This window comes from Nycticebus coucang, chromosome 7 (assembly GCF_027406575.1).
Source record: "Nycticebus coucang isolate mNycCou1 chromosome 7, mNycCou1.pri, whole genome shotgun sequence".
NCBI lineage: Eukaryota > Metazoa > Chordata > Mammalia > Primates > Lorisidae > Nycticebus > Nycticebus coucang.
This window is the reverse complement of record NC_069786.1, coordinates 53,893,759-53,918,630: the sequence shown is the minus strand read 5'-3', so window position 1 is coordinate 53,918,630 and position 24,872 is coordinate 53,893,759. Positions and strand designations below refer to the sequence as shown.

Below are 24,872 nucleotides of genomic sequence, written 5' to 3'. Positions count from 1 at the left end.
CCTAGATATTTTGTTTTTTGTTTTGTTCTTCTTTTGAGACTATTTCCCGTTATGTTTGAATTGATTATGAGATATTTATTGTTGTAACCAAACACTTTATTTTACTATTTTTATTAGTTCTAATACCATGTCTTTTGATTCCATTAGTTTTTCCAGGACACAAATTTTATCTTTTGCAAGCTACCAGGTATAATGTGTCATAATGAAAGTAGTATGCAACACTACTTAGAATTTTAAAGAGAATTCTTGATGTTAGACAAATATAGTTCATGCTATATATGCCATAATATTTGAACACTTAAAATGTCATGGGACCTTTTATAGGAAAAAGGTTATAAGTTGATATCACATTCAGGACATTTCTACGTATTTGTATTGTTCTTAACACTATTTTGCCTGGCATGATCCTCATCATAAAAAATTCACCCTCATGGGGGTGATTAAAGAAATAATTCATACATCTATATCTAGTCACTTTAGAGTTAACAGATTATCCTGTTGTTCAATTTCAAGCTTAAATATAACTGACTTTTTCTGCCTCAGTATATTAAAAGAGACTTTTGTAGAAAAGAGAAGAATACAAATATTAACAGTATAAAAAGACTGCCTCACTGTACAAATAATCTCTCTACTATTTTTCTCATCTCTAAGAGAAGTCCCAATTTTTCTTCTGCCCTGTAGAGAGTAGTTGAGGCCATTTATTTATTTTACAAAAGTTTAGATTCTGTATCAAATCTGTAAAAATTAACTTTACATTAACCTACTTTTTCAACCCTTAAGCTACTGCAACATCAGCATGTCATTATACATCACAATGCTCTTCCTATACTATAAGAAATGTCTTATAAAAATACATTATTTAAAAATACTTTAAATAATTGAGTAGATCTAAAAGCCTTAGCATTTTGATAACATTCATAAGATATTTCTAAAATGTCACATAATGTGAACATGGAATAATTTCTAAAACTAAATGTTCTTGAATTATTTAATATAAAAAATTCAGTTCAAGTAGCAGTTACTTGGCTGAAAGCATTTTTAACTACAGGCTGAAGGAGCCACTTTGAATTTCTCACTAGCAAGCATAAAATTGAAACGGACTAAATGATGTATACTTCTTTGGGAATGAGGAAATCTTTCTTCTAGTACAGTTTCATAACCCCTTATCTGAAATCTGTAGAGCCAGATGTATTTAAAATTTTTTGGATTTTTAGAAATGTGATAAAGAGCACATGTCTTATATTACTTAAAACCCTGGCAGGGCCTGGGGAAGCACCCCATGAATAAATAGATTAGTATTACACAAATGTATGGAGGTTCACATTAATAGTATAAACTTTAATTTGGGTCACTTTTGCCACCAGATGATTTTAGCTCAGATTGGGCTTGTCCACCAAATGGATTATGAAATAAACCTTCATTTCAGAGATTTTTATATTATATATGGTAATATGAGATTTTGAAACTGAAGTTCTTTTGCTACTGGCTAAATCATTTTGGTCATTTTTTTGAGTCTCAAGTATCTCAAATGCTAAAATGAAAAGCTGACCTAAGTAAATTATTTGTGAACATTTCAGATTCTAAATCTGAATATCTAGTTACTGCTTTGATATAAGAAACATTATAATTAAATCAGTTTTATAATACCTCAGTCTAATAACTTATTAGTTCAGAGGTCCTCAGTATTCTTGAAAGTTTATAGCTATTATTTATCATTTATATTTAAAGATTAAAGTATGTAGATCAAGAAGTGTTTCCACTTGGTCTTCTATATAGGTGGAACCAAACTTGGTTTCAAGTTCATGAAGAACAGATTAGTTTTTGGCTATAACTTTGATTTCTAGAATGTACTCTAGTGTAAGATTTCTTACAATCATAATTATAATTTGAACCATATAGAGATGTCGGGAAACATTGTGTGGGTTGTGTGATTTTCTTTTGAAAACCAGGAAGAAGAAATTAATCAGGGTTAGACAAAGATAGCCAAAAGAGAACTACAAAATATCATTTTGTTTCAGAGCCTCTATCTTTGAATTTCAATGCCAAGAAAATTGAATCCTGAAGTGGGTTTGGCACCAGGAATGAAGAGGCTTGACACAGAGTCTGTGCTGGGGGAATGAGGAGCTCAGGGAAGAGATCTCTTGAGCAAATCTCGGGTCCAGGTCCATATTTATTATCATAAAACAGGAAGAAGTAGTTAAAAGTTGCTTATCAGACATGAGCACTGATTAGGGAGGATGTGGAGATGATTAGACAGAGTGTCTCCATCCTTGTTTTTGCAAAACCACAGACCTTGAGCACCATCTTTGCCTGCAACATCAAGAGACCTTTGGAATCCAGAGAATCTTTATTACCACATCGCACATATACATTCTCTCGGGGGTCAATTTTCTGCCCTCTTGCACCTACACAACTCACATGCCATTCTCTTGACTCTTTAGGTCTTTCAAGCAGAAAGCAAGCCTATGATCAAGGTCAGGGTACAATTTTCCCTACCAGAGTCCTAAATCTAGAGGGATGAAGACTAAAGCTAATCAATTAGAGTAGCAGTCGTCAACCATTTTGGCTCCAGGGACCAGTTTCATGGAGGACAGTATTTACATAGAGGTGGGGAGAGGGGGTTCAGACAGTGATAGGAGCTACACCTATGGAGAGGGGTTATAAATACAGCTCAAACTTCACTTGTTCTCCTGACACTCACCTCCTGCTGTGTGGCCCTGTTCCTAACAGGCCACGGACCATACCCATGCAAGTCCTGGCTGGGAACTACAGAATTAGAGGACTGATGAAGTTTCCTACTAGACAGAGATGGTAAACTTGGACAGTTAAACTGTGTGTGGGTGAGAAAATCAGATGAAAACTGGAGATGAGTGCAGTAGGTTGGAGCTAACAAACCATCATAGATTTGTTTTTGAAGACTTGCTTTATTTGTCTAGTACTTGTGGTATAAAAAAATCGTGTATTTGATCATCTTTGGGCATGGAATGCTCTTCAGCGTTCTGTATTTTCTGCCATTTCCTGTGTTCTTGCCCTCTGTCATTTATCTCATTTGACTGGTGGCCCCTGAGGGCATTTACATTTGTCACTCCTGTCTGTAGGCTGTACTATTAAAGCAGATTAAAAGAAATGGAAAGATTATGCACGGTAGGGTGAGGGAGACTATAGTATGGATTTAAGAATTGTTATTGCGGGACTTCTGAGTGGCTAGAAGACATCTAGCTACCATCAACCACCTTTTATTTATTTCTTCAAATAGTATTTATTGAGCACTTACCATGCTGCGTAGGCCCTGGGGAGACAATCACAAATAAGTCCAACATGTTCTACGTGTCCATTGAAGGAGACAGACATCAAACCAGTAAAGATGCACATGTGAAGACTGATAAAAATTATCCTGGAAATGAAAAAAGTAGGATGAGGGAGAAACAAGAATGCTCCCTTCTTTAGGTGGAGAGGTCTGGTTAGCTCTCTGTGAGGAGGACACACTGGTGGAGCTGAAGGCTGGGTAGAGCGTCTGAGTAGACCAGACTTTTACCAACCAGGTAAAAAGAAGAAGAGAATGTCTCTAAGACAGAGGCAGCAGCAAGCAGGAAGAGATTGAGACAGAACAAATATGGTATATTTGAGAAATGGAAAGACCAGTGTAGTTGGGATGTGTAAATCAGATGAGAGTGGAGGAATGACCAAGGGTAAGGTCATATGGACTTTAAAGGAGTTTAAATACCCCTTTAAAGGGTAATGGGAAACACTGAAGGGATTCAAGCAAGGTCAGATTAGAGTTTTTAAGAGGTTACCTTGGGCTGCTGATTGGAGAATAGATTACAGGGTTACAAAGTGGAACGGAGTTTTCTAAGTTAAAAATGTATCTATGGGGCAGAACCTGTGGTTCAGTGGGTAAGGTGCTGGCCCCATATACCCAGGGTGGTGGGTTCAAACCCGGCCCTGGCTGAATTGCAACAAAAAAATAGCCAGGTGTTGTGGCAGGCACCTGTAGTCCCAGCTACTTGGGAGGCTGAGGCAGGAGAATCACCTAAGCCCAGGAGTTGGAGGTTGCTGTGAGCTGTGATGCCACAGCACTCTACCAAGGGTGATAAAGTGAGACTCTGTCTTAAAAAAAAAAAAAAGTATCTATGACTTGAATCTATTTATGTAATTTGATTCATAATGATGTGATGCTTAAACATTAATAGTTGATGCCTAAAAACATTTCAAAGAAAAACAATGGCTTAACAATGGTCACTCTTTGTATCTTGGCTTTAAAATTTTCTGAAATCCTCAATATACAATATTAACTTACATGAAAAAATTCCCTGTAGGCCTTTTTAGAAGTAATATCATATAAGGAATATGGTGGTCAAATTCTAAGAATTTCTAGAAATAGAGGTTCAAATATATTAGGGATGTTATGTTATTTTTTGCATTTACTTAAGTGTTTAAAAATAATAACTGAATTTAACTGTATTTTAACTTCCAATAATATGATGCTATGTCTTTGTCATTTTTCTGTTTTTATGAAATGTAGATTATCTGATGTTTTGGATGAAAACTGGCATGAGAAGCACCAAGTATAAACCAGTAGACTACCAAAAACTGCGTGCATTGACTGAAGTACAAAAACTAGCTTCAGCCTGTACAGAGCTAAAGGTTAGAAGTTGTGTGTTTTTTTTTTTCTATTTTTGGAAAATTGAATTTCTAGGAAGGATTTACATTGCAAATGTAAAAATAAATGACATTTTAAGTAGTTTTTAGAATCTCCCAACTATTAACAGTGAATGGTAACTAACATTTACTGGATGCTCCCAGGCGCAGTATTATAGTTTAAGTGCATTACTCATTTAATGTTTGTAAAAACTTTATGAGGTCTGAGTTCAACTGTGGTTTTGGAAAGACTGTTATTTCATTAGTTTTTAGTAATTTTCAACTTAATCTGAAAAATAAATATTGCTAGTAAATACCAGCCATGGATTATTTTCTGATTTAAGGCTCCTTCTCTGACACTCTACAAATATGCCCTCAGATGCTCTCTTTTCTAAAATTGGCTTTTTCTTTCTCTCTTTTTTTTTGCTCAAATATGTGTCACCAACCCAGAAAAGGTGAACCTGGACTATATTTGAAAGGGGCTTATTGTGCACAGTATTTTAGGACCACATATATTCATAGTTTAGAACTGCTCACACAGCCTGTTTCTCTCTTCCACAAATAGTAGAGTTCATTACAAACAGCATTTTCATTGCTTGGCTACATTGAAAAAGTGGTTAAGTGAAGCAACATATTAAGTGATTTATAAATTTTCATATGTTTTTAAAATTTTCATGTTATGTTAATTTTGCATAGCTTTTTATTATTAATTCTTTAATAAAAGGCAACTTTTAGGATTTCACAGCACATTTGATGCTCTATTCTAGAGTTACTATATACCCATGAACTATCTCTTCAAACTAAAGCTACTACTTAAAAATTAGGGTATTACTTGTTTTATTCAGATGTAACTTTAAAATAAGTTAACGTTATGTGATCATTTAAAGAACTTTTGTGGGAAAAGTCACTTAAATCACTATTATCCTAACCAAACTCTTATCTCTGACTTCCTTTCTGACCTATTAACATGTACACACACAGATACGTAAATGTAAACATATAATATGCATTTTATTTTCTCCTATAATAAACATAGGTATGAAATTCTGTGTACTTTCTCCCTTCACATTTTACCGTATAATGTTTATAGTATTTAATTTGTATATGATATTTAACTACTCTAGTCAATAAATATTTAATATTTGCCTTGAAGATAGAATGGTGAGTCAAATATACCCCCTACTCATATGAAGGGTACTATTTGCTTTGGGGTTGGGAGTGGTTACAGGAGTTGGTGTTTATCAAATAAGCTTGAAAGTAAAATTATGTTGTACAAACTGCAATAAAAACATGCTCTCTGGTCTCTAACAGTAGGCGTGATCCTCACTGCGTGGTTAAGGAAGGGTTTGTTGAGGATGGGATATTGGACTTGGGATCTTGAGGCTGATAAGGTGCAGAGTTACAATTAGCTCAGTGTCAGTTCTGGTGTTGCTATTGCACACTGCACAGTAGAGTGATGATGACTAACAGCATTGCCCATTGCAAAATAGCTAACGAGGGCTCGGTGCCTGTAGCTCAGCGGCTAGGGCACCAGCCACATACGTTGGAGCTGGCAGATTCAACCCCAGCCCAGGCCTGCCAAACAACAGTGACAACTACAACCAAAAAATAGCCAGGCATTGTGGCAGGTGCCTGTAGTTCCAGCTGCTTGGGAGGCCGAGGCAAGAGAATTGCTTAAGCCCAAGAGTTTGAGGTTGCTGTGAGCTGTGATGCCACGGCACTATGCCAGAGGTGACAGAGTGAGACTCTGTCTCATAAAAAGAAAAAAAATAAAATAACTAAAGAGGTGGCCTTTGAATGTTCTTACTCACAGAAATGATGAATATCTGAATTGACGATAATGCTAAATATACTGATTTGATCATTACACAACATACAGAGCAAATATATGCTATATGTATATTTGGTATTTGTTATATATATGTTATACATGTATTTGATATTTTGCTATCAAATATCAAACGTAGTACCCCAAACATGCACAATTATGTCAATTAAAAAAGGAATTTTAAAAAAGGACTAAGCAAAAAAAAAAAAAGGAGAAGCATGAATCCTATGTACTCAATTTTGATATGAGGACAATTAATGACAATTAGGGTTATGGGGGGGAAGCAGAAAGAGGGACGGAGGGAGGGGGGTGGGGTCTTGGTGTGTGTCACACTTTATGGGGGCAAGACATGATTGCAAGAGGGACTTTACCTAACAATTGCAATCAGTGTAACCTGGCTTATTGTACCCTCCATGAATCCCCAACAATAAAAAAAAAAAAAAAAAAAGGTGACAAGTATGCCAAATAGAAAAAGAAACATGCATTATCAAATGCAGTTTTTAGATATTTGAGTTGTATTCAATTTTGTGATATTGGAAATTATGCTACTGCAAACATCTTCATGCACAGAGACTTTTCATGTTTTAGAATTCCTACTCCACAGGAAAAATTCCCATGATTGGGATGGCTGGACCAAAAAGTATAAATATTTTTAGTGTTTTTGAGACTTATTACCGAATTTCTTTCCCAATGTATTATTTAATAAAGATACTACCACAAACATATTCTCTACATATCACATTTGAATATGTACATATGTTTTCATATAACACATTTATATTCCTAATATTATCTATCAATCAATCTATTCATCTGTCCTGGTATTCACCAAAAAAGTCATTTGGCTGACTATAGCATGGTTGAGTGTTAAAATTAGTATTTGGTCAAACCAATCTCTTCGGTGATAGTTTTGCCATCAAGGAATAAATATATTTAAGATATTTAGTTATTATTGTGGCTTTTAACATTGGATATTAAGTAAAGGAACAAGAGTTTCTCAGCACTGTTAGCTGCCAGATTGCTTCCCTGGTCATAGTTTAACACATTTTGTGAGGTTAAACAAAGGCTCACTTCCAACTGGCATTTTCAACAGCTTTACTAACCTTTTGGTTCATACTATGTAGAAGAATACAACTCAGAAAGAAGTTTTTAGAAATAACTCTGTGCCTGGGATTCATAGTTTGGCAAATCTCAAAAACTTTCTTGTTTTTAACTAATGAAAATAGTTTACAGTCTGTAGCAATCATTCTGATAAGCTTGTGCTTCCATTTTTGGTCTCCATAGATTCATGATGATAAGAAATTGCCCTTTTAAAGCATTTTCGTAATGTCTGTTGTTTGGAATTTCAGTTAGTGAGAATAAAATGTGTCCTTGATACTTCATCATTTTCTAACACTTTCTTCTTTTTTCTTCATACAGTTTTTATCTTTTATTATATATGGATTAATGATGTGTTGGGAATGTTGTTGTACATGATTTTTGGAGTCTTTCCTTCTCATTTAATTTAGAGGTGGCAAGTTGACATTTTGCTTTTAATTTATTCTTATAAGATGTGAACATTTGCCAAATAGGACTTTTCTTGAAAGACTCATGGATTAAATGGAATTAAATAACTGAAAATTAAATATAACTCTTAAATCTTTTTTAAATGTTATGAATGCTAAAATACCAAACAGTTTACATTAACTAGAATTATGATGTAATACTGTTCCTGTTACTCTTTTTTACAATATTATCATTTAAGTTTTATAACATATGTATTACCTGAATAAGAATATGTTATTATTCTTGTTACATAGCTAACACATTCTCTTTTAATCTTTGTATTAATTATCAGTTTATGGGTGGTGCCTGTGGCTCAAGGAGTAGGGTGCCGGTCCCATATGCCAGAGGTGGTGGGTTCAAACCTAGCCCCGGCCAAAATAAAAAAAAAAAAAAAATTATCAATTTATTTTCCTGTTTATTTTACTATTTACATGTGCTTCTTAAGAAAAACATAAAATTAACAGTTTTAATAATCGTTAATTATTGTAGCACTTTGCTCTTATAAAATATAAACATTTAAATTGAAGGATAAAATGTTAACATTTAAAGTGTGTAAGATTATTGCTTCACGTTACTTCTGGAATGTTTAGTATTTTCTTGAATTATATTACTAATATTATTATACTGATTAGATGTGATAGTCATCTATATAATCATTGTGTTATTGATCATACACAATGTCTAGTGTGCTAGGTAAGGCACCAAAGTGCACATTCAGATTTAGTCTTTTAAAAGCTGAGATTGAGCCTAAAACTGAATCATAGATATTTCAGCTGAAAACTAAAACCAATTTTGGTACATTGTATCTAACTGTTCATTTTTAATTTATTATTATTATTATTTTATTTACTTTTTTGGGGGGTTTTTGGCTGGGGCTAGTTTTGAACCTGCCACCTCCGGCATATGGGACGGCACCCTACTCCTTGAGCCACAGGCGCCGCCCCATTTTTAATTTATTAAGTGTAAAAGAGAGTTTCACAATTATTTTTATTTGAGTTTTTGCTTACATACTTCTTATCCAGTTCAAGTATCCAACTATTGATTCCTTTTAAAATAAATTATACTATAGAAAATTATACACCTATGCAAAATTAGGTTGAATGGTATAATCAGTCTTCATATAACTTCATCTACCATGAACAATGATTAACTTTTGGCCATTTTTCCTCTATACTCCAACCTGCAAACCTCCCTCTGTGCCAGATTGTTTTGAAGCAAATTTAAGACATCATATTTTACCCATAAGTATTTCAACATGTATCTCCAAAATATTAGAGCTTTTAAAAAAGCCCTATCATATAATTATCATGACTAAAAATGATAATTTCTTAATTTCAAATGTGCAGTTAGGATTAAATTTCCCTGGTTGTCTTAAAATTTTTTCTTAAAGTTTTTTCAAATTGGCACCTAGGTATGATTTATATATTACAATTGATTTTTCTTTCTTTCTTTTTTTTTTTTTTTGAGACAAAGTCTCACTTTGTCATCCTTGGTAGAGTGCCGTGGCATCAGTCTAGCTCACAGCAACCTCATACTTCTGGGCTCAAGTATTCTCCTGCCTCAGCCTCCCAACTAGCTGGGACTGCAGGTACCTGCCACAGACCCTGGCTATTTTTAGAGACGGGGGTCTCACTCTGGCTCAGGCTGGTCTTGAACTTGTGAGCTCAAGGAATCCACCTGCCTCAGCCTCCCAGAGTGCTAGGATTACAAGCATGAGCCACTGTGCTCAGCCCTTGATTTTTATTTTTTTCAATCACCTCCTCCATCCTCTTGTATTTTGTAGTTTATATTCAGAAAAAATTGCATTGTTTGTCCTTTATAGTTTCTTATACTTGGAATTATTCTGGTTGCCTCCTGGTGGTGTCATTTAACATGTTTGTCTGTTTCTTGTATTTTCAGTAAAGTGGTAGTTTATCTAGAGACTTGATCAGATTCAGGTTCAATTTATTTTGGCAAGAACACTTACTGATGAACTTTTTGAGCTCCTGTCCTTTTCTATTACAAATAGTACTGCAGTAAATACCTCGTTGCATGTATCTTTTTATACAGATGGATTTCTATAAATGAGATTGTTAGATCACAGGATAAATCCTGTGAAATCTTGTGATACATCCCCAATTCCCTTCTATGGAGGGATGTGTGTGTATCATTTTGTATACTACTAGCAATGCAAGACAGAACATACTTTCCATAGCCTCACAGAGTGTTTTGTTAAACGTTTGAGTTTTTCCAATCTGATAGATGAGAAATGAGAAATTGCATCTTAGTGTAGCTTTTTCTTTTTATTTATGCTAAAAGTTCTTTATTGATGTATATATATAGCTCACATATAATAAAATGCATATATTTTATACGTATGTTCCAGTGAATTTTGACAAATACACACATGTAAACACCACTTAAATTGTCCACTACTTATTTCTGTCCACATCTGAAGATGGATCCTCTGGCCCAAAGGACTTTTGTAGTATTTAGGCATCTATTTAGGGTTTCATAATCTTGGGTTGCCTCAATAAACCACAGATAGGAAACCTCTGGTTTCTTATTCTTTCATGAATTCATTATTTTTGTCACTTTTTCAAAGGTTGTTTAAATCATCAGCATTCTGCATAAGTCATTATCTACCTTGAATATTGATTTTATATGGCTTATTGCCCAGAAAAATGAATTTGAGTCATCTGGAAATCTCTGTATTTATAAAGATATAACTTCAGATCTTTTTATTCTTTTTAAGACTTTATTTTTCTTCATTTTTGGCCTGAAGTAGAATCAATGAGTGAATTTACAAAAAAAACAGTATGTACTGCAAAATATTGAAAGTGTCTAGTGAAAAATAGTAGCTCTACTTTGACTTTTATAGTCTATTTAATTGGCCTTTCCTTAGGCCCAAAGGCAAAGGCATTGATTTTTTTTTTAATCTATAAAAATGTCCACATTGTCCACCAATGTATTTTAATTTTTTTTGTACAATGTGGACCAAATATGTCAAAGAAATCTAATTTTTAAAGTTGTATCTATTGCAACAAACTTTAGAGACTGTATTTGGGAGACATGGAATGAATTTTAGGCATTCTTGAAGTAAACCCTAGAGTATTGTAGTTTTGAAATGGACTATGTACTTTTATTTTTTCTGTTAGTAAAATAGACAGTGCTGAATGTTTTCCTGCAGTGTCTTATATTTTCAAAATGTGCTTTCCTCCTCAATTTCATAATTGTAGCACTATTAAGACCTCCTGGGGGTGGAACTCCTAAGGAAAAGATTTAACTCTATATTTTTTTAAAGTAATCTTTGGGTTAATTTGTTTCCTTACACCTTTAATTTCGAATCAGTAACCAGAATAGCAGAAAGATAAACTCAAGGTTAAAGTAATCAGTGAATGACAGCTAGAAATAGCATGCATTTTTAAGGTTCCTTTTGAGAACTTGTCTTCTGAAGTTTTTGTATCTTCAGTATTGATCTTTTAAGCTTTCAGGATCCTGAGCACTCCTAATAGCAGAGAAATGACAAAATGTATGTATTTCATCAAGTTTCTGATTACACTTTTATAGTTTGAAAGTGTTAATATGGAATACCAAGTTCAGAGTACACATCAATGTTCCTGAAAGTCCACGTTTAACTAGGAAACAGACATTGCTGGAGCACAGGAGTCTCTAATACGGGAAAATGGTAATACAGGTAATAAAGCTGAGAAGGCAAACAGAGGACTATGAGGCAGCACGGAGATTATCAGCCACAGGTCATTGCCAGAGGGACAGAGGGACAGAGGGATGCAGCAAGGCTGTGCCACATCCCATGGATGAGGTTCCCAGCAGTGTTGGAACCACAATGGAATTAATCGTCTTTAGAAGATCTGGTGCAATGGACAGGAAGCAGATCTGCTGGAGAGCCGTGAGAACGGGGAAGGTGGGTGGAGGGGGTCCTTTGGCTTCTCCTTTCCTCCTGCTGTCAGTCTCCCATCCAGGCGTCTCCTTTTGACTGAAGCCAGCTGATGGGACCTCCTGAGAAACAAGCTGCTCTGTGATACGGAGCTGGAACAGCCAGGAACGGGTGGAAGACAAACAGACCTGGGCCTGATACAACCTGTCAGGAACCCAGAAACACTATGACATTATTACAAAGTCATAAAATTGGGGGAAAGTAGTCAAAATTGGGGCTTCAATCCTACATGATTTATTTATTTATTTATTTTTGAGACAGAGTCTCGCTATGTTGCCTCTGGGTAGAGTGCTGTGGCATCACAGCTCACAGCAACATCAAACTCTTGGGCTTAAGTGATTCTCTTGCCTCAGCCTCCCAAGTAGCTGGGACTACAGGCGCCCACCACAATGCCTGGCTATTTTCTTGTTGAGTTGTCACTGTTGTTTAGCTGGCCCGGGCCGGGCTTGAACCTGCTAACCTTGGTGCATGTGGCTGGCACCGTAACCACTGTGCTATGGGCATCGGGCCACTACATGATATTTTTATTATTTCTGTAAGTACTTTCAAATGTTTGCTTAAATTTAAACAAATTATTTGCAAAGCCATGTAGTTGAAAGACTAAAAGTGTATGTTGAAGGTCATATTTTTAGTAAAAGTGCTAAAGCTGGAACTAAAGCCACTCCTCCAATAACTTACTCTGTAAAGGTTTCCCATCTTACTCTGAGGCAACAGATAAAAACCAATCCAAACACCAAGGTTCTTTGTGACTCTGATGTTTACAAGTTTTATGGTCTTGACCAAGTCTCTTACATTCAGTGTCCTTATTGTATGGGAGTTATGTATACCTCCATAAAGAACTTTCGGCATAAATAAAAAGAAAAATCAACTACACCAAGATGCAGTTTCCCATTTATCAGATATCCTCTATGCCCCGCAGGAAAGATGTGTCCAAAGGGAGAGAAGTAGATGGAAAACTTGAAAAGTTTTCTGGGGCTGTATGAATTAAGGGCTTTCTCATTGTATATATGGAAAATAGAATGACTTCACTTTTCTTTTCATAAATACTTTCAAAATAGTCCTTAAACTGGTCCGTGCTCTCAATCATTTTCTCTTGCCACTCCCTGCGTGTTAACATCGTGTTTATTTTGGGTAGATTTTGTGTTAGAAGTTGCACTAATAAGGATGGAACAAGGCGTAAGTATTGAAGTCAGAAATGCAGATTAAACCTATCTGTTTTGGCAGACATTTAAAAACCATTGAAGTTGCTCCTCTTTTGTCCCTCTGAATCTAGATCAGAAAAATGTTGCAGACTTCAAAGATATCTAAAGAACAAACAGTAATAAAACAGCACAAGCAAGTGTGGTGGCAGGAACACCAGAGGCTAAATGAAGTCAGGTAAGAACTGGGGCAAACCTCAGTAAAAGGGGTAGGAATTACTGGAAATAATACTTATCTAGCTAGGTGTCCTATAATGTTCCATGATAAGTAAATCATTACGATCAAAACTTAAAGTTATAATTTGAATGTGAGCTAAATCAAAATGCTTTCATTTCCTCAGCTCCTGAAATCCGGTGAATATACTAATGTGGCTTTGCTCTCCATGGGAAGGGGATAATCTTCTATACCTGCCAATCACTTACTCTTCTGCACTCCCACCCTCACACTTCTATTTACTTAGGTTGGATGATAATGTTTTGGTTACATATTTTTCTTTGCTATATATTGGTAAACTCCTCAAGGGCAAACAATCCATTATATTCTTTTGAACATCAAAGGATACACAAAAGGAGGTGTGTAAATGCTTTACCCCACAGAGGACCAAAGGAACTGAGGAGTGCAAATTGTTTCCTGATTTCTAGATATAGTTACATCATGACTAACTTAATTTATTTTGGGTTTAGAATTTTGTTATTATTTCCAGCAGTCACTTAAAGATGAGTTAAAATGAAATAATGATTCTATGCTTGATCTTAATTTTATCTGGCTAAAAAAATTTCAAAGGTCAAGGCAAAAAAGGAAGGCAGGTGTGTTTCTCCTCCATTTAAGGCATATATATGTGTCTTATTGATGGTGGTATTTTTTGTTTTTCAGTTTATCAGCACAGTGTTTTATTTTTAATGCAAAAGTGGCCTGAAGGAAACTTGAGAAATACATGTAAGAGCATTGTCATTTTACTAAAAAGTTGTTTTCACAACTATGTATAATCCTTACCAAATATGTAAAAAGCACAACCATAATGAAATCACTTCTTACATATTTATAATTGTCAAAGGTTTGGTAAACAAATACAACAGACCATTACAAAAATATTTTCAAAACCTGTACATAAGGCATGGAAAATGTATTAGGATGAAGGGGAAAATGCATGATTGTCAAGTAACATGTAAATAGAGTTTTTGAATTCATATATTTATTCTTTTGTTTTTACTAGTTGAGCCTTCTTATTTTTTTTTTTTTAATTTTTTAAATTTTTTATTTTTTGTAGAGACAGAGTCTTACTTTATCGCCCTCGGTAGAGTGCCGTGGCATCACACAGCTCACAGCAACCTCCAACTCCTGGGCTTAAGCGATTCTCTTGCCTCAGCCTCCCGAGTAGCTGGGACTACAGGCGCCCGCCACAACGCCCAGCTATTTTTTGGTTTGCAGTTCAGCCGGGGCCGGGTTTGAACCCACCCACCCTCGGTATATGGGGCTGGCGCCTTACCGACTGAGCCACAGGCGCCGCCCGTTATTTTTTGTTTTTTTAAAGTTTATTAGTGGATTGTCTTTCTTAAAGAAATATTTGAATGAGGCCAGGCGCAGTGGCTGACCCCTGTAGTCCTAGCATTCTGAGAGGCTAGGACAGGTGGATTGCCTGAGCCCGCAAGTGTAAGACCTGGTCTCTAAAAATAGCCAGGTGTTATGGTGGGCACCTGTGATCCGAGCTACTCAGGAGGCTGAGCCAAGAGAATTGCCTGAGACCAAGAATTTGAGGTTGCTGTGAGCTATGACACCACAGTACTCTACTGAGGGTCAGCCTAGATGGAGTGCTGTGGTGTTATATCTCACAGCAAGCTCAAACTCTTGGGCTCAAGTGATTCTCTTGCCTCAGCCTCCGAAGTAGCTGGGACTATAGGCACCTACCACAATGCCTGACCTTTTTTTTTTTTTACCTTCAGAACAGGGGGTCTCACTCTGACTCAGGCAGGTCTTGAACTCCTGAGCCCAGACAATCCACCCACCTCAGCCTCTCAGAGTGCTAGGATTACAGGCGTGAGCCACTGCATTTGACTCTTAAGACGTTTTTATTGGAATCACATATAATTCATAAAATAAATTCCCATTCTTCATAGTGGCTTCCATAAAGTTTCATGGTAACTAAAGTATTTCTGAGGTTGATTTTGTGATGTCATTTGTTTCCATTTTTACCTTATGCAGATGAAAAATATATGAGAAGAAATGCAGATATATAACTAATAGTTTAATTTAGAAGTGTTCAAAAGCACATCTTAGAAATTTTAACCTAACATTTAGAATACTATATAGAAAGTAATTTTCCTTTTCTTAATAGGTTCAAATGGTTTTGAATAAAATTGAAGTCTGTTAAGAATATTAATTTTAGAAATAAAAAAATCTAGTCACTGATCTCTTTAGTAGGTTTTTCTACAGAAAGTAGATGAGAGTTTTTTCCACTTCAAGAGAGCCTTATTTATGCTTTCTCCTTTGCTGGAAATATTATATTTTTTCTTGGATGTTCAGGATATAACTTTTATCCTTAAACTATGTTTTTCTTTTATTAGTTTTATTTTTCATGTTGACACAATGACTCTGCAAGTAACAGTGGATACAAGCCTCTAATATGGCTTACTTTTCTCTTTTATTTATTTATTTATTTATTTTTATTGTTAAATCATAGCTGTGTACATTAGTGCAATCGAGGGGTACAATCTGCGGGTTTAATATACAATCTGAAATATTCTCATCAAACTGTTCAATGTAGCCTTCACGGCATTTTCTTAGTTACTGTATGTAGGCATTTGTATTCTGCATTTAGTAAGATTCGCCTATACCCATTCTAAGATGCACCGTAGATGAGACCCCACCCATTACCCTCCCTCCACCAAAACCTCCCGCCTCCCTTTCCCTTCCTTGGCCCTTTCCCCAGATGGTGGTATTTTTTAAATGTATACTTTAAGCATGTATTTTGTAACAAGAGAGACAATTTCTATGCTCTTATTCTTAGTCTAGTTTCCAAATACCATTAGCGGTACTTTGGATTTAAGTACTTTCCATGTGGATAGGAGTTTTATTTTCTGGCCAATGATTCCTACATATGAAATAGTCGGAAATGGTTTTACATTATTATATAATGTAAATATATAATACATATATATATTATTATATAATATAATTATATAATAATGTAAAACATAGAAAACTGAAATTATTCAGACTTTATCACCATACTTCTACTATAAATACAATTAAATTAGATCTAGCTTATCCCTCAAGAAGTCACCTTTTGTTGCAAGAGTGTTGGAGCCTATTGGGAAATGTTTTTGAAAATTTGCTTAATGTGAAACATGATAAAAAGGAAAGCTCTTAGGATGCTTGCTTGGTTTATTCGTTTGTTTACCTCTTTTTGGGAGAGGGTCTCACTGAGTCTCCTAGTCTAGAGGGGCAGTGGTGTCTTCATAGCTCACTGCAGTCTCAAATCTCTGGGCTCAAACAATCCTCCTGCCTCAGCCTCCTGAGTAGCTGGGTCATAGGTGCACACTACCATGCCTGGCTAATTTCTTGGTTTTTGTAGAGATAATGTCTTGCTCTTGCCCAGGCTGATCTAAACTCCTGGCCTCCAGTAATCCTCCCACCTAGGCTTCCCAGAGTGCTGGAATTACAGACATGAGCTCCCAATCCTGGCAAGAAACTTTAATCACGATGCTTACTGAGGCAAGCTCAACAGTGAAAGAAGATACTGGAAAAAATTTTCGTATCTTGGATGTTCCACTTCCTTCTTAATGTATATGTGAAGTTGTTCTTCAGCTAGGCAGAGTAGTCATACACATATCATTATGGAAAATAGTTCTTTTGGCTGACCTGGAATGATACCAAGACAATGGAAATGAGGGACATTTAAATAATAACAACCTTAATATCTTGAAACTTGTAAGGGTTGGAAATTGGACAAATAGAAGAATTTCAAGGTAATTTCTGTGTTATTCTAGAATATGGGCTAATTTCAATGTAATTCAATGCTAATTTAATGCTAATTTCTGTTCAGTGAAATTAAAAACTAATAGCAGTAGGCTGTCAGTTAGAGATTTAGCTGCATTTGTGGAGAAGATAGTGCCACCAGCAAATTAGAAGTAAGTTAAGCTCCATCAGTGTTTGTCAACCATTAAATATCAACACCCCCTTTTAAGAAGTGAAAGATTCTTACGCTTTAGCATAGAAGACTTCATTTGAGAATCTCAGCCAGGCAGAAGATAAGGGCTTAAGTGACATCTAACTTTTGTTGGGTTCTTTGGTATGTGCCAGGCAACACATTAAGTCCTGCATATGCTGTTTCTCCTTTAATACTTATAATGACCCTACAGAGTAGCAGCATTGTTCTCTCAGTTTTATAGATGAGAATCTTGAGTCTCAGAGGATTAAAATTATTGTAGAAGACAAATAAGCTAGTCTGTGTGAACTGGGGTTGGAGCACTTGCACTAACTTCTGTGATCCATGATCTCGGAGTTGAGCAGCTTTTTCTTTTTTTCACAGGGTTCCATTTCTATCACTTGAGATCTCATTGGTCTAGCCTTGGTATTTTGCCAGACTTTAGTTCTTTGATGTCTGTGTTAAGAAAATAAGACAAAATTTCCAAATGTAGAACTACCCCCTTTAGGACTCTGATATTCTTTCCCAGAGGCACTTATTCTCTTGTTCCGTTCTGGTCCCACAAAGAACCCTTTGCATTTTTGTGTAATCATTTGCCTAGATGATGAATTAATCTACTCAGTGCCCCTCCCTGCAGGTAAACCAGTCCAGTGAGCCCTCAGGTGCCACTTTGGCACAGGGTCTTGTCCCCACAGGATGGTGTCAAAGTTCTAGAGAAAATCAGCCTCCTCGGAACATCATTGTTACCCAGAGTTTCCGTTTTCTGACAAGGCTGTTTGCTGTATTATGGCTTGTTGGGTGCTGAAAAGATGAGGGCTAAAAATTTTATCTACATAAATGACAATAATCATTAGAGTATTGTGCTAGTTACTATTTTCTTAGTATCAGTTACTATTTAGTATCTTGATTTGATTTAATTGAATTAAATCAATTCAATTAAACTCTTTGATTTAATTGAATTTTCCATAAACAAGGGATAGACTGTAATATTTTTGATGCTTATTAAGAGTTAATTATGATTTTACTCTAAAAAATGACTGTATTTGAACAATATAACAAAAGGCCATAAAATCTGTTACTTTTATGAATGTAAAAAATATATGTATACTTTTACTCCCATTTCCCTCATCATTTCTGAACTTTCGGAATAAGCTCCTTGTCAGGCCAAGTTTGCCTGATTCTTCCTCTTCCATGTCTGTTGCTCACCCTTCCTTCCAGCCCATCCTTTATTGTGCTACCTTGGGAATCTTTCTGGAACAGAGATCTCAGCAGGTGAGGTCAGCTTGATGTCCCTGAATGGCTGAACATCAATGCTCTGGACTCTGTCCATATGCAGTGGTGCCAGGCCCTGTTGTGTGCCGGCCTCCGCGCAAGCTGTTACTTACTCAGGCTGTGCCTGAGTCTCAGGGCCCTTTCTCTCTGTGTCTAGCAGGTACCCAGCCTCTGTTAGGAATCTAGTATATGCTCCGAACAAGTGAACGGACGACAAAACCACGTTAGACCAAATAATGCTACTACCAGTTATTTTTTAAACATATGTATATATGTTTGTGATTGTAAAAAATTGACTGAGACCATATCTATTTCAGATACAAAATGGAATCTGAAATGAAATCCGTTCTCAATGAAGAGAACATTGGAAATGAATGCCTTTGTAACCTTACAAATTTTGGTGAGTTATTTTTTTTAATCCTATTTTTTAAAAGGGAGTTTTGTTTTGAAGAATGAGAATGGACTACTCACTTCATGTTCTTAAGATATTTTAACTGCTGTTTTTTTTTTTCTAAAAGAATCCAAAAATAAATCTGTATCCTAATGACCTGTTCTTGAAGAAACTTAAAATAATGTGTTTTCCTTGGTTCAATTTTGTTTCACCATAGAACAAGACTTATCAGAACAATGGTGCACGTATCTTAAAAATGTGATAAGTCCTGTCCAGCAGCTGAGAGCAGATCTAAAGTACAGACAGCACCACACTTTACAGCATTCACACCCACGTGCTGAGTTTGACTCTGTGAAAGTATTAGAAGAGGTTAGTATATTGCCTTTATTTTCAATAATGTAATGTTCCATTTTTGTCCCAACTAGAACAGTTTGAGATAAGAAAAAACAAGAATGTCTTGTATATTTAAATAGAAGGTCTCAGCAAATTCCATCTACTTGATATTTTGCCCGAGTCTGTCTGGGCCCCCTCATTTCTCATCTGGAGGGTTACAGTGGCCTCACAGCCGGTCTCCATGATTTCAGTCTTGCCCTCCTCCCAGACCATTCCAGGATTTCACCACCACCCCCACCGTGCTAGGGGATCAGGTCATCCTGGTGCTGAAACGCCTGGGGGCTCCACTGGTGGCCATGTGTTCCGGTCCATCCCACCCCCTTCCTGCTTCTTCACTGGCTTTTCCTTCCCCACCAAGGCGTGGAGCCACCTCTGCTGCCTTCTTTCTGTTCCTCCCACCCTCCAGGCCTTCTCACACTGGCTGTTTCCTGTGGCCCACTGATGGCACTTTCTGTCATCTGGATCTTGCTGAAATGTCTTCTTCTCTGGCAGGCCTTTACTGAGAAGTGACAGGCACTGCCGTTCATGACACCCCTGTTTCTACATCACCTGCTTCCTCCTGAGACTTTATTTATTTATTTTGGGGGGGTATTAGTTTGGTTTTGACTGGCTGTCCTTCAAAAAGCATAAGGTCCTTGAGTGTACTCGTGCTAAATGTAATAAAAAGTTAGGTGATTTTTGTTTCTCTATTTTTCGATTATTCTCTAACATTGTTATATTGTTTTCATAAATAATAATAAAAATTATAGATCCATGCCTAATTTCCATGCTGGAAATTAGAGGCAAAGATGCAAGGGAAGGAAGGGGTGATTGAAGCAGAGACAGTTTGATAAGTTCTCTGCATTAGTGCAAACAGAATCCAAACGTGGGTTAAGAGTAGCTGTGACCATGCTCTATTTTCTGAGATCATCTTTGGGGTGTGTGTCCCGAGGCCTCCCCGAGGCTCATTTGTCCGACGAGCCCTGCCTGGCCGGCATCTGTTTTTTTGTTTGCAGTTTTTGGCCGGGGCCAGGTCTGAACCCACCACCTCCAGTGCCCTACTCCTTTGAGCCAAAGGCGCCGCCCCGACTGGCATCTTTTTAACTGCCTTCCACAGGTCCTCCAAAGGACTTTCCCTTATCTGATTTTCATCACTTATTGGTTTTTGAGAATAATCCCAGTCTCTAAATACTCTTGTTCCAAATGTCCTATAGGTTGAATTTGTGAAGAAACAGTTGAAAGCTGTCTTTGAGAAACTTGGCCTGGAGCAACAGAAAATAGAAAATGATCTTTCAAACTGGAGTATGAAGGTAATTGTGATGCTGCTAGTAATTTGTTTATCAAATTGTCATTTATATTAAATAAACTAATCAGGCTCGGTGCCTGTAGCTTAGCGGCTAGGGCGCTAGCCACATACACTGGAGCTGGCGGGTTCAAACCCAGCCCGGGCCTGCCAAACAACAATGACAACTACAACCAAAAAATAGCTGGGCATTGTGGTGGATGCCTATAATCCCAGCTACTTGGGAGGCTGAGGCAAGAGAATCCCTGAAGCCCAAGAGTTTGAGGTTGCTGTGAGCTGTGACACCACCATACTCTTCTGAGGGCAACATAGTGAGACTCTGTCTGAAAAAAAAAATAAATAAATAAATAAACAAATCATATATTTTTTCACCAGATACTAGATCCTTCCTCAGAAGAAAAAACTAGCCTGCTTAGTGAACTCCCCATGGAATTAGAAACATCTGAATGTCCATATCCTGATTTGAAATCTTCAATCCTGAATGAGTTCTGTAACTTCACGGAGAAATATCAAAAAAAACTCCAAGATTTTGATCTGCAGTTAGAAGATATATGCAGGTGATAAGATAAACTAATTTAATCCTGTAGATTTTTGATACTACATTTTTCTTTTTCTTTTGGTCGCTATACTTCTGATTTACTGTTTTGAAGTTACCATGTGATTGGAATACAATTAAGAAATGTTAGATTGTTTGTTGAGCAGAGAAGATCTTTTTTCCAACATAATTTTCTTGCTATAATGTTTTTTAAAATTTTTGTAAGGTTAAAACATGAACAAAATACCTCTCTTATTGAGCTATACAGGTAAGAAACAGTTTTCAGTATTTTCAGTAACCACAAATTTTCATTTCAAGATATGAAGCTATGCTGCAGTGGAAATTTACAAATCAGTACTAATAATGGAATCAAATGTAAAATGTGTCCATGGAATTATATCATTTGTAATCAACTGTGATTTTATCCTATGGCAACACAGAGTATGTTTTTTGATTTTTTAAAAAACTTTCTTGTATGTGCTAAATTGTTTCAGAAAATATACTTCTCCGAAAATGACCATCCTCTTCTGTGTGATGAATAGAAAGTTCAGTGATTCAAACTTCAGTTTTTGCAATGGTGATTTTAATGCCTTCTATACTAAAACTCACTTGAAGGACAAATACAGATATATAGCTAGACTACCTTGAGTCAAATCAGTGGTCTGCCTCATGTAGTGTTGGGTATATGAAGTTTCTTGGGGCCATTTTTTAGGAAAACAGCTTTTTTTTTTTTTGAGATTGAGTTTTATGGCCCCATGGCTAGTGTGCCATGGTGTCAGGCTAGCTCATGGTAACCTCAGACTCCTGGATTCAAGTGATTCTCCTGTCTCAGCCTCCTTGAGTAGCTGGGACTACACACACCAGCCACAAGGCCTGGCTGATTTTTCTATTTTTAGTAGAGATGGTGTCATTCTTGCTCAGGCTGGTTTCAAGCCTCAGCCTCCCAGAGTGCTAGGATTACAGGCATGGCCCACTGTGCCCGGACAGTATAATTTCGTTCTGTATTAATCTAAAAATATACTCCCCAAAATGCATATGTAAAAAGAAAGAAAAACCATTGAAGGGACACATGTATAGCAAACTAAAAATCAAGAGTACTTAACTTTGAAATGGAAAAAAGTGAATAAGACAAATATTTGTATTTTTTATATTTGTTATAAATTTCCTATGAATGTAGCCTCTCTATATGAAACCACTACTGTTACAAATTAAATAAGAAAGTCTGGCATGGTGGTATGCACTTGTAATCCCAGTTACTTTGAGGTGAAGAGATAGCTTGATGCCAGGAGTTTGAGACCAGCCTGGGCAACAGAGTGAGGCCCTGTCTCTAAAATGAATAGAATAGAATAGAAAAAATAAAGAAACAGGGAAAAACCTTTAAGCCATCCCAGGTAGAGTGCTTGCTTCGGCAGCTCCTTGTTGCGATTCTCCAGTTACAGCTTCCGCTTGTGTCAGCACGCTTGCAGGTGCGTAGAGCCAATCTTAGGTGGAGCCTGAGTTTTTCCCAACCTTAGCTTTGTCCTTATAGCTCTATGTTTGTGTTCTCCTCCCCTTCACACAGCTTTTGGTTTCCTGAGAGCCCTTTGCTCCCTCTCCCCCTTCTTTTCTTCCTTCCTACATTGCAATAAAGCTGAGAAATAAATTAATAATAAATCATTTACACTTGCTTGATTAATTAATTGCACTTTAATTGAAACTGAGTTATAGTGAAGTACTATTTATTTATTTATTTTTTTGAGACAGAGTCTCACTCTGTCACCCTGGGTAGAATGCTGTGGTGTCATAGCTCACAGCAAACTCAAACTCCTGGGCGCAAGAGTTCCTCTTTCCTCAGCTTCCTGAGGAAGGAGACTACCTGCATGTAACACTACATTCAGCTAAATTTTTCTATTTTTATTTTTTATTTATTTATTTGTTATTGTTAAATCATAGCTGTGTACATTAGCGCAATCGCCTGCACCCATTCTAAGATGCACCATAGATGTGGCCCCACCCATTACCCTCCCTCCACCGAAACCTCCCCCCTCCCTTCCCCTTCCTTGGCCCTTTCCCCATAGTCTTGTGCTATAGTTGGGTTATAGTCTTCATGTGAAAGCTATAATTTAGCTTCATAGTAGGGCTGAGTACATTGGATACTTTTTCTTCCATTCCTGAGATACTTTGCTAAGAAGAATATGTTCCATCTCCATCCATGTAAACATTAAAGAGGTAAAGTCTCCATCTTTCTTTAAGGCTGCATAGTATTCCAAGGTACACATGTACCACAATTTGCTAGTCCATTCGTGGGTTGATGGGCACTCGGGCTTCTTCCATGACTTAGCAATTATGAATTGGGCTGCAATAAACATTCTGGTACAGATGCCTTTGTTATATTGTGACTTTTGGTCTTCTGGGTATAAACCTAGTAAAGGAATTATAGAATTGAATAGCAGGTCTATTTTTAGGTCTCTAAGTATTCTCCAAACATCCTTCCAGAAGGAACGTATTAGTGTGCATTCCTACCAGCAGTGTAGAAGTGTGCCCTTTCCTCCACATCCACGCCAACATCTCTGGTTTTGGGATTTTGTTATGTGGGCTACTCTTACTGGGGTTAGGTGATATCTCAAAGTAGTTTTGATTTGCATTTCTCTGATAATTAAGGATGATGAGCTTTTTTCATGTGTTTGTAGATCTTGCGTCAGTCTTTAGAGAAGTTTCTCTTCAAGTCCCTCGCCCACCCTGAGATGGGGTCATGTGTTCTTTTCTTGTTAATACGTTTGAGTTCTCTGTGGATTCTGGTTATTAGACCTTTATTGGACGTATAACCTGCAAATATTTTCTCCCATTCTGCGGGCTGTCTGCTTGCTTTACTTACTATGTTCTTGGCTGTGCAGAAGCTTTTTAGTTTGATCAGGTCCCAGTAGTGTATTTTTGATACTGCTTCAATTGCCTGGGGAGTCCTCCTTATAAAATATTCACCCAGGCCTATTCCTTCAAGAGTTTTCCCTGCACTTTCTTCAAGTATTTTTAGTTTCATGTCTTAAGTTTAAATCTTTTATCCAGTGAGAGTCTATCTTAGTTAATGGTGAAAGGTGTGGGTCTAGTTTCAATCTTCTACAGGTTGCCAGTTTACCCAGCACCATTTGTTAAATAGGGAATCTTTTCCTCACTGAATGTTTTTAATTGGCTTGTCAAAGATCAAATAACGGTAAGTAGCTGGATCCATCTCTTGGTTCTCTATTCTGTTCCAGACATCTACTTCTCTGCTTTTGTGCCAGTACCATGCTGTTTTGATCACTATGGATTTATAGTACAGTCTCAAGTCTGGTAGCGTGATTCCTCCTGCTTTGTTTTTATTGCTCAGTAATGTTTTGCCTATTCGAGGTTTTTTCTGATTCCATATAAAACGAAGTATTGTTTTTTCAAGATCTTTAAAGTATGATAATGGAGCTTTAATAGGAATTGCATTAAAGTTATATATTGCTTTGGGCAGTATGGACATTTTAACAATGTTGATTCTTCCCAGCCATGAGCATGGTATGTTTTTCCATCTGTTAACATCTTCGGCTATTTCTTTCTTAGAGTTTCATAGTTCTCTTTGTAGAGATCTTTCACGTCCTTTGTTAGGTATACTCCCAAATATTTCATCTTCTTTGGCACTACTGTGAAAGGAATAGAGTCCTTGACTGTTTTTTTGGCTTGGTTATTGTTGGTATATATAAAGGCTA

General features: G+C 36.6%; 1 protein-coding gene across 2 annotated transcripts in view; it reads left to right on the top strand.

The window, feature by feature from the left end:
* CCDC148 (coiled-coil domain containing 148) overlaps positions 1 to 24,872 on the top strand; it is a 281,210-nt gene that overhangs the window by 89,655 nt on the left and 166,683 nt on the right. Inside the window, exons 2-7 of one of the 2 annotated variants that reach the window (XM_053596443.1) lie at positions 4,523 to 4,644; positions 13,222 to 13,325; positions 18,882 to 18,964; positions 19,173 to 19,324; positions 20,542 to 20,637; positions 21,006 to 21,187. In XM_053596443.1, coding sequence (XP_053452418.1) covers positions 4,523 to 4,644; positions 13,222 to 13,325; positions 18,882 to 18,964; positions 19,173 to 19,324; positions 20,542 to 20,637; positions 21,006 to 21,187 — 739 coding nt within the window. The remainder of the gene's footprint in view (positions 1 to 4,522; positions 4,645 to 13,221; positions 13,326 to 18,881; positions 18,965 to 19,172; positions 19,325 to 20,541; positions 20,638 to 21,005; positions 21,188 to 24,872) is intronic. The other variant, XM_053596444.1, reaches the window with a different exon arrangement.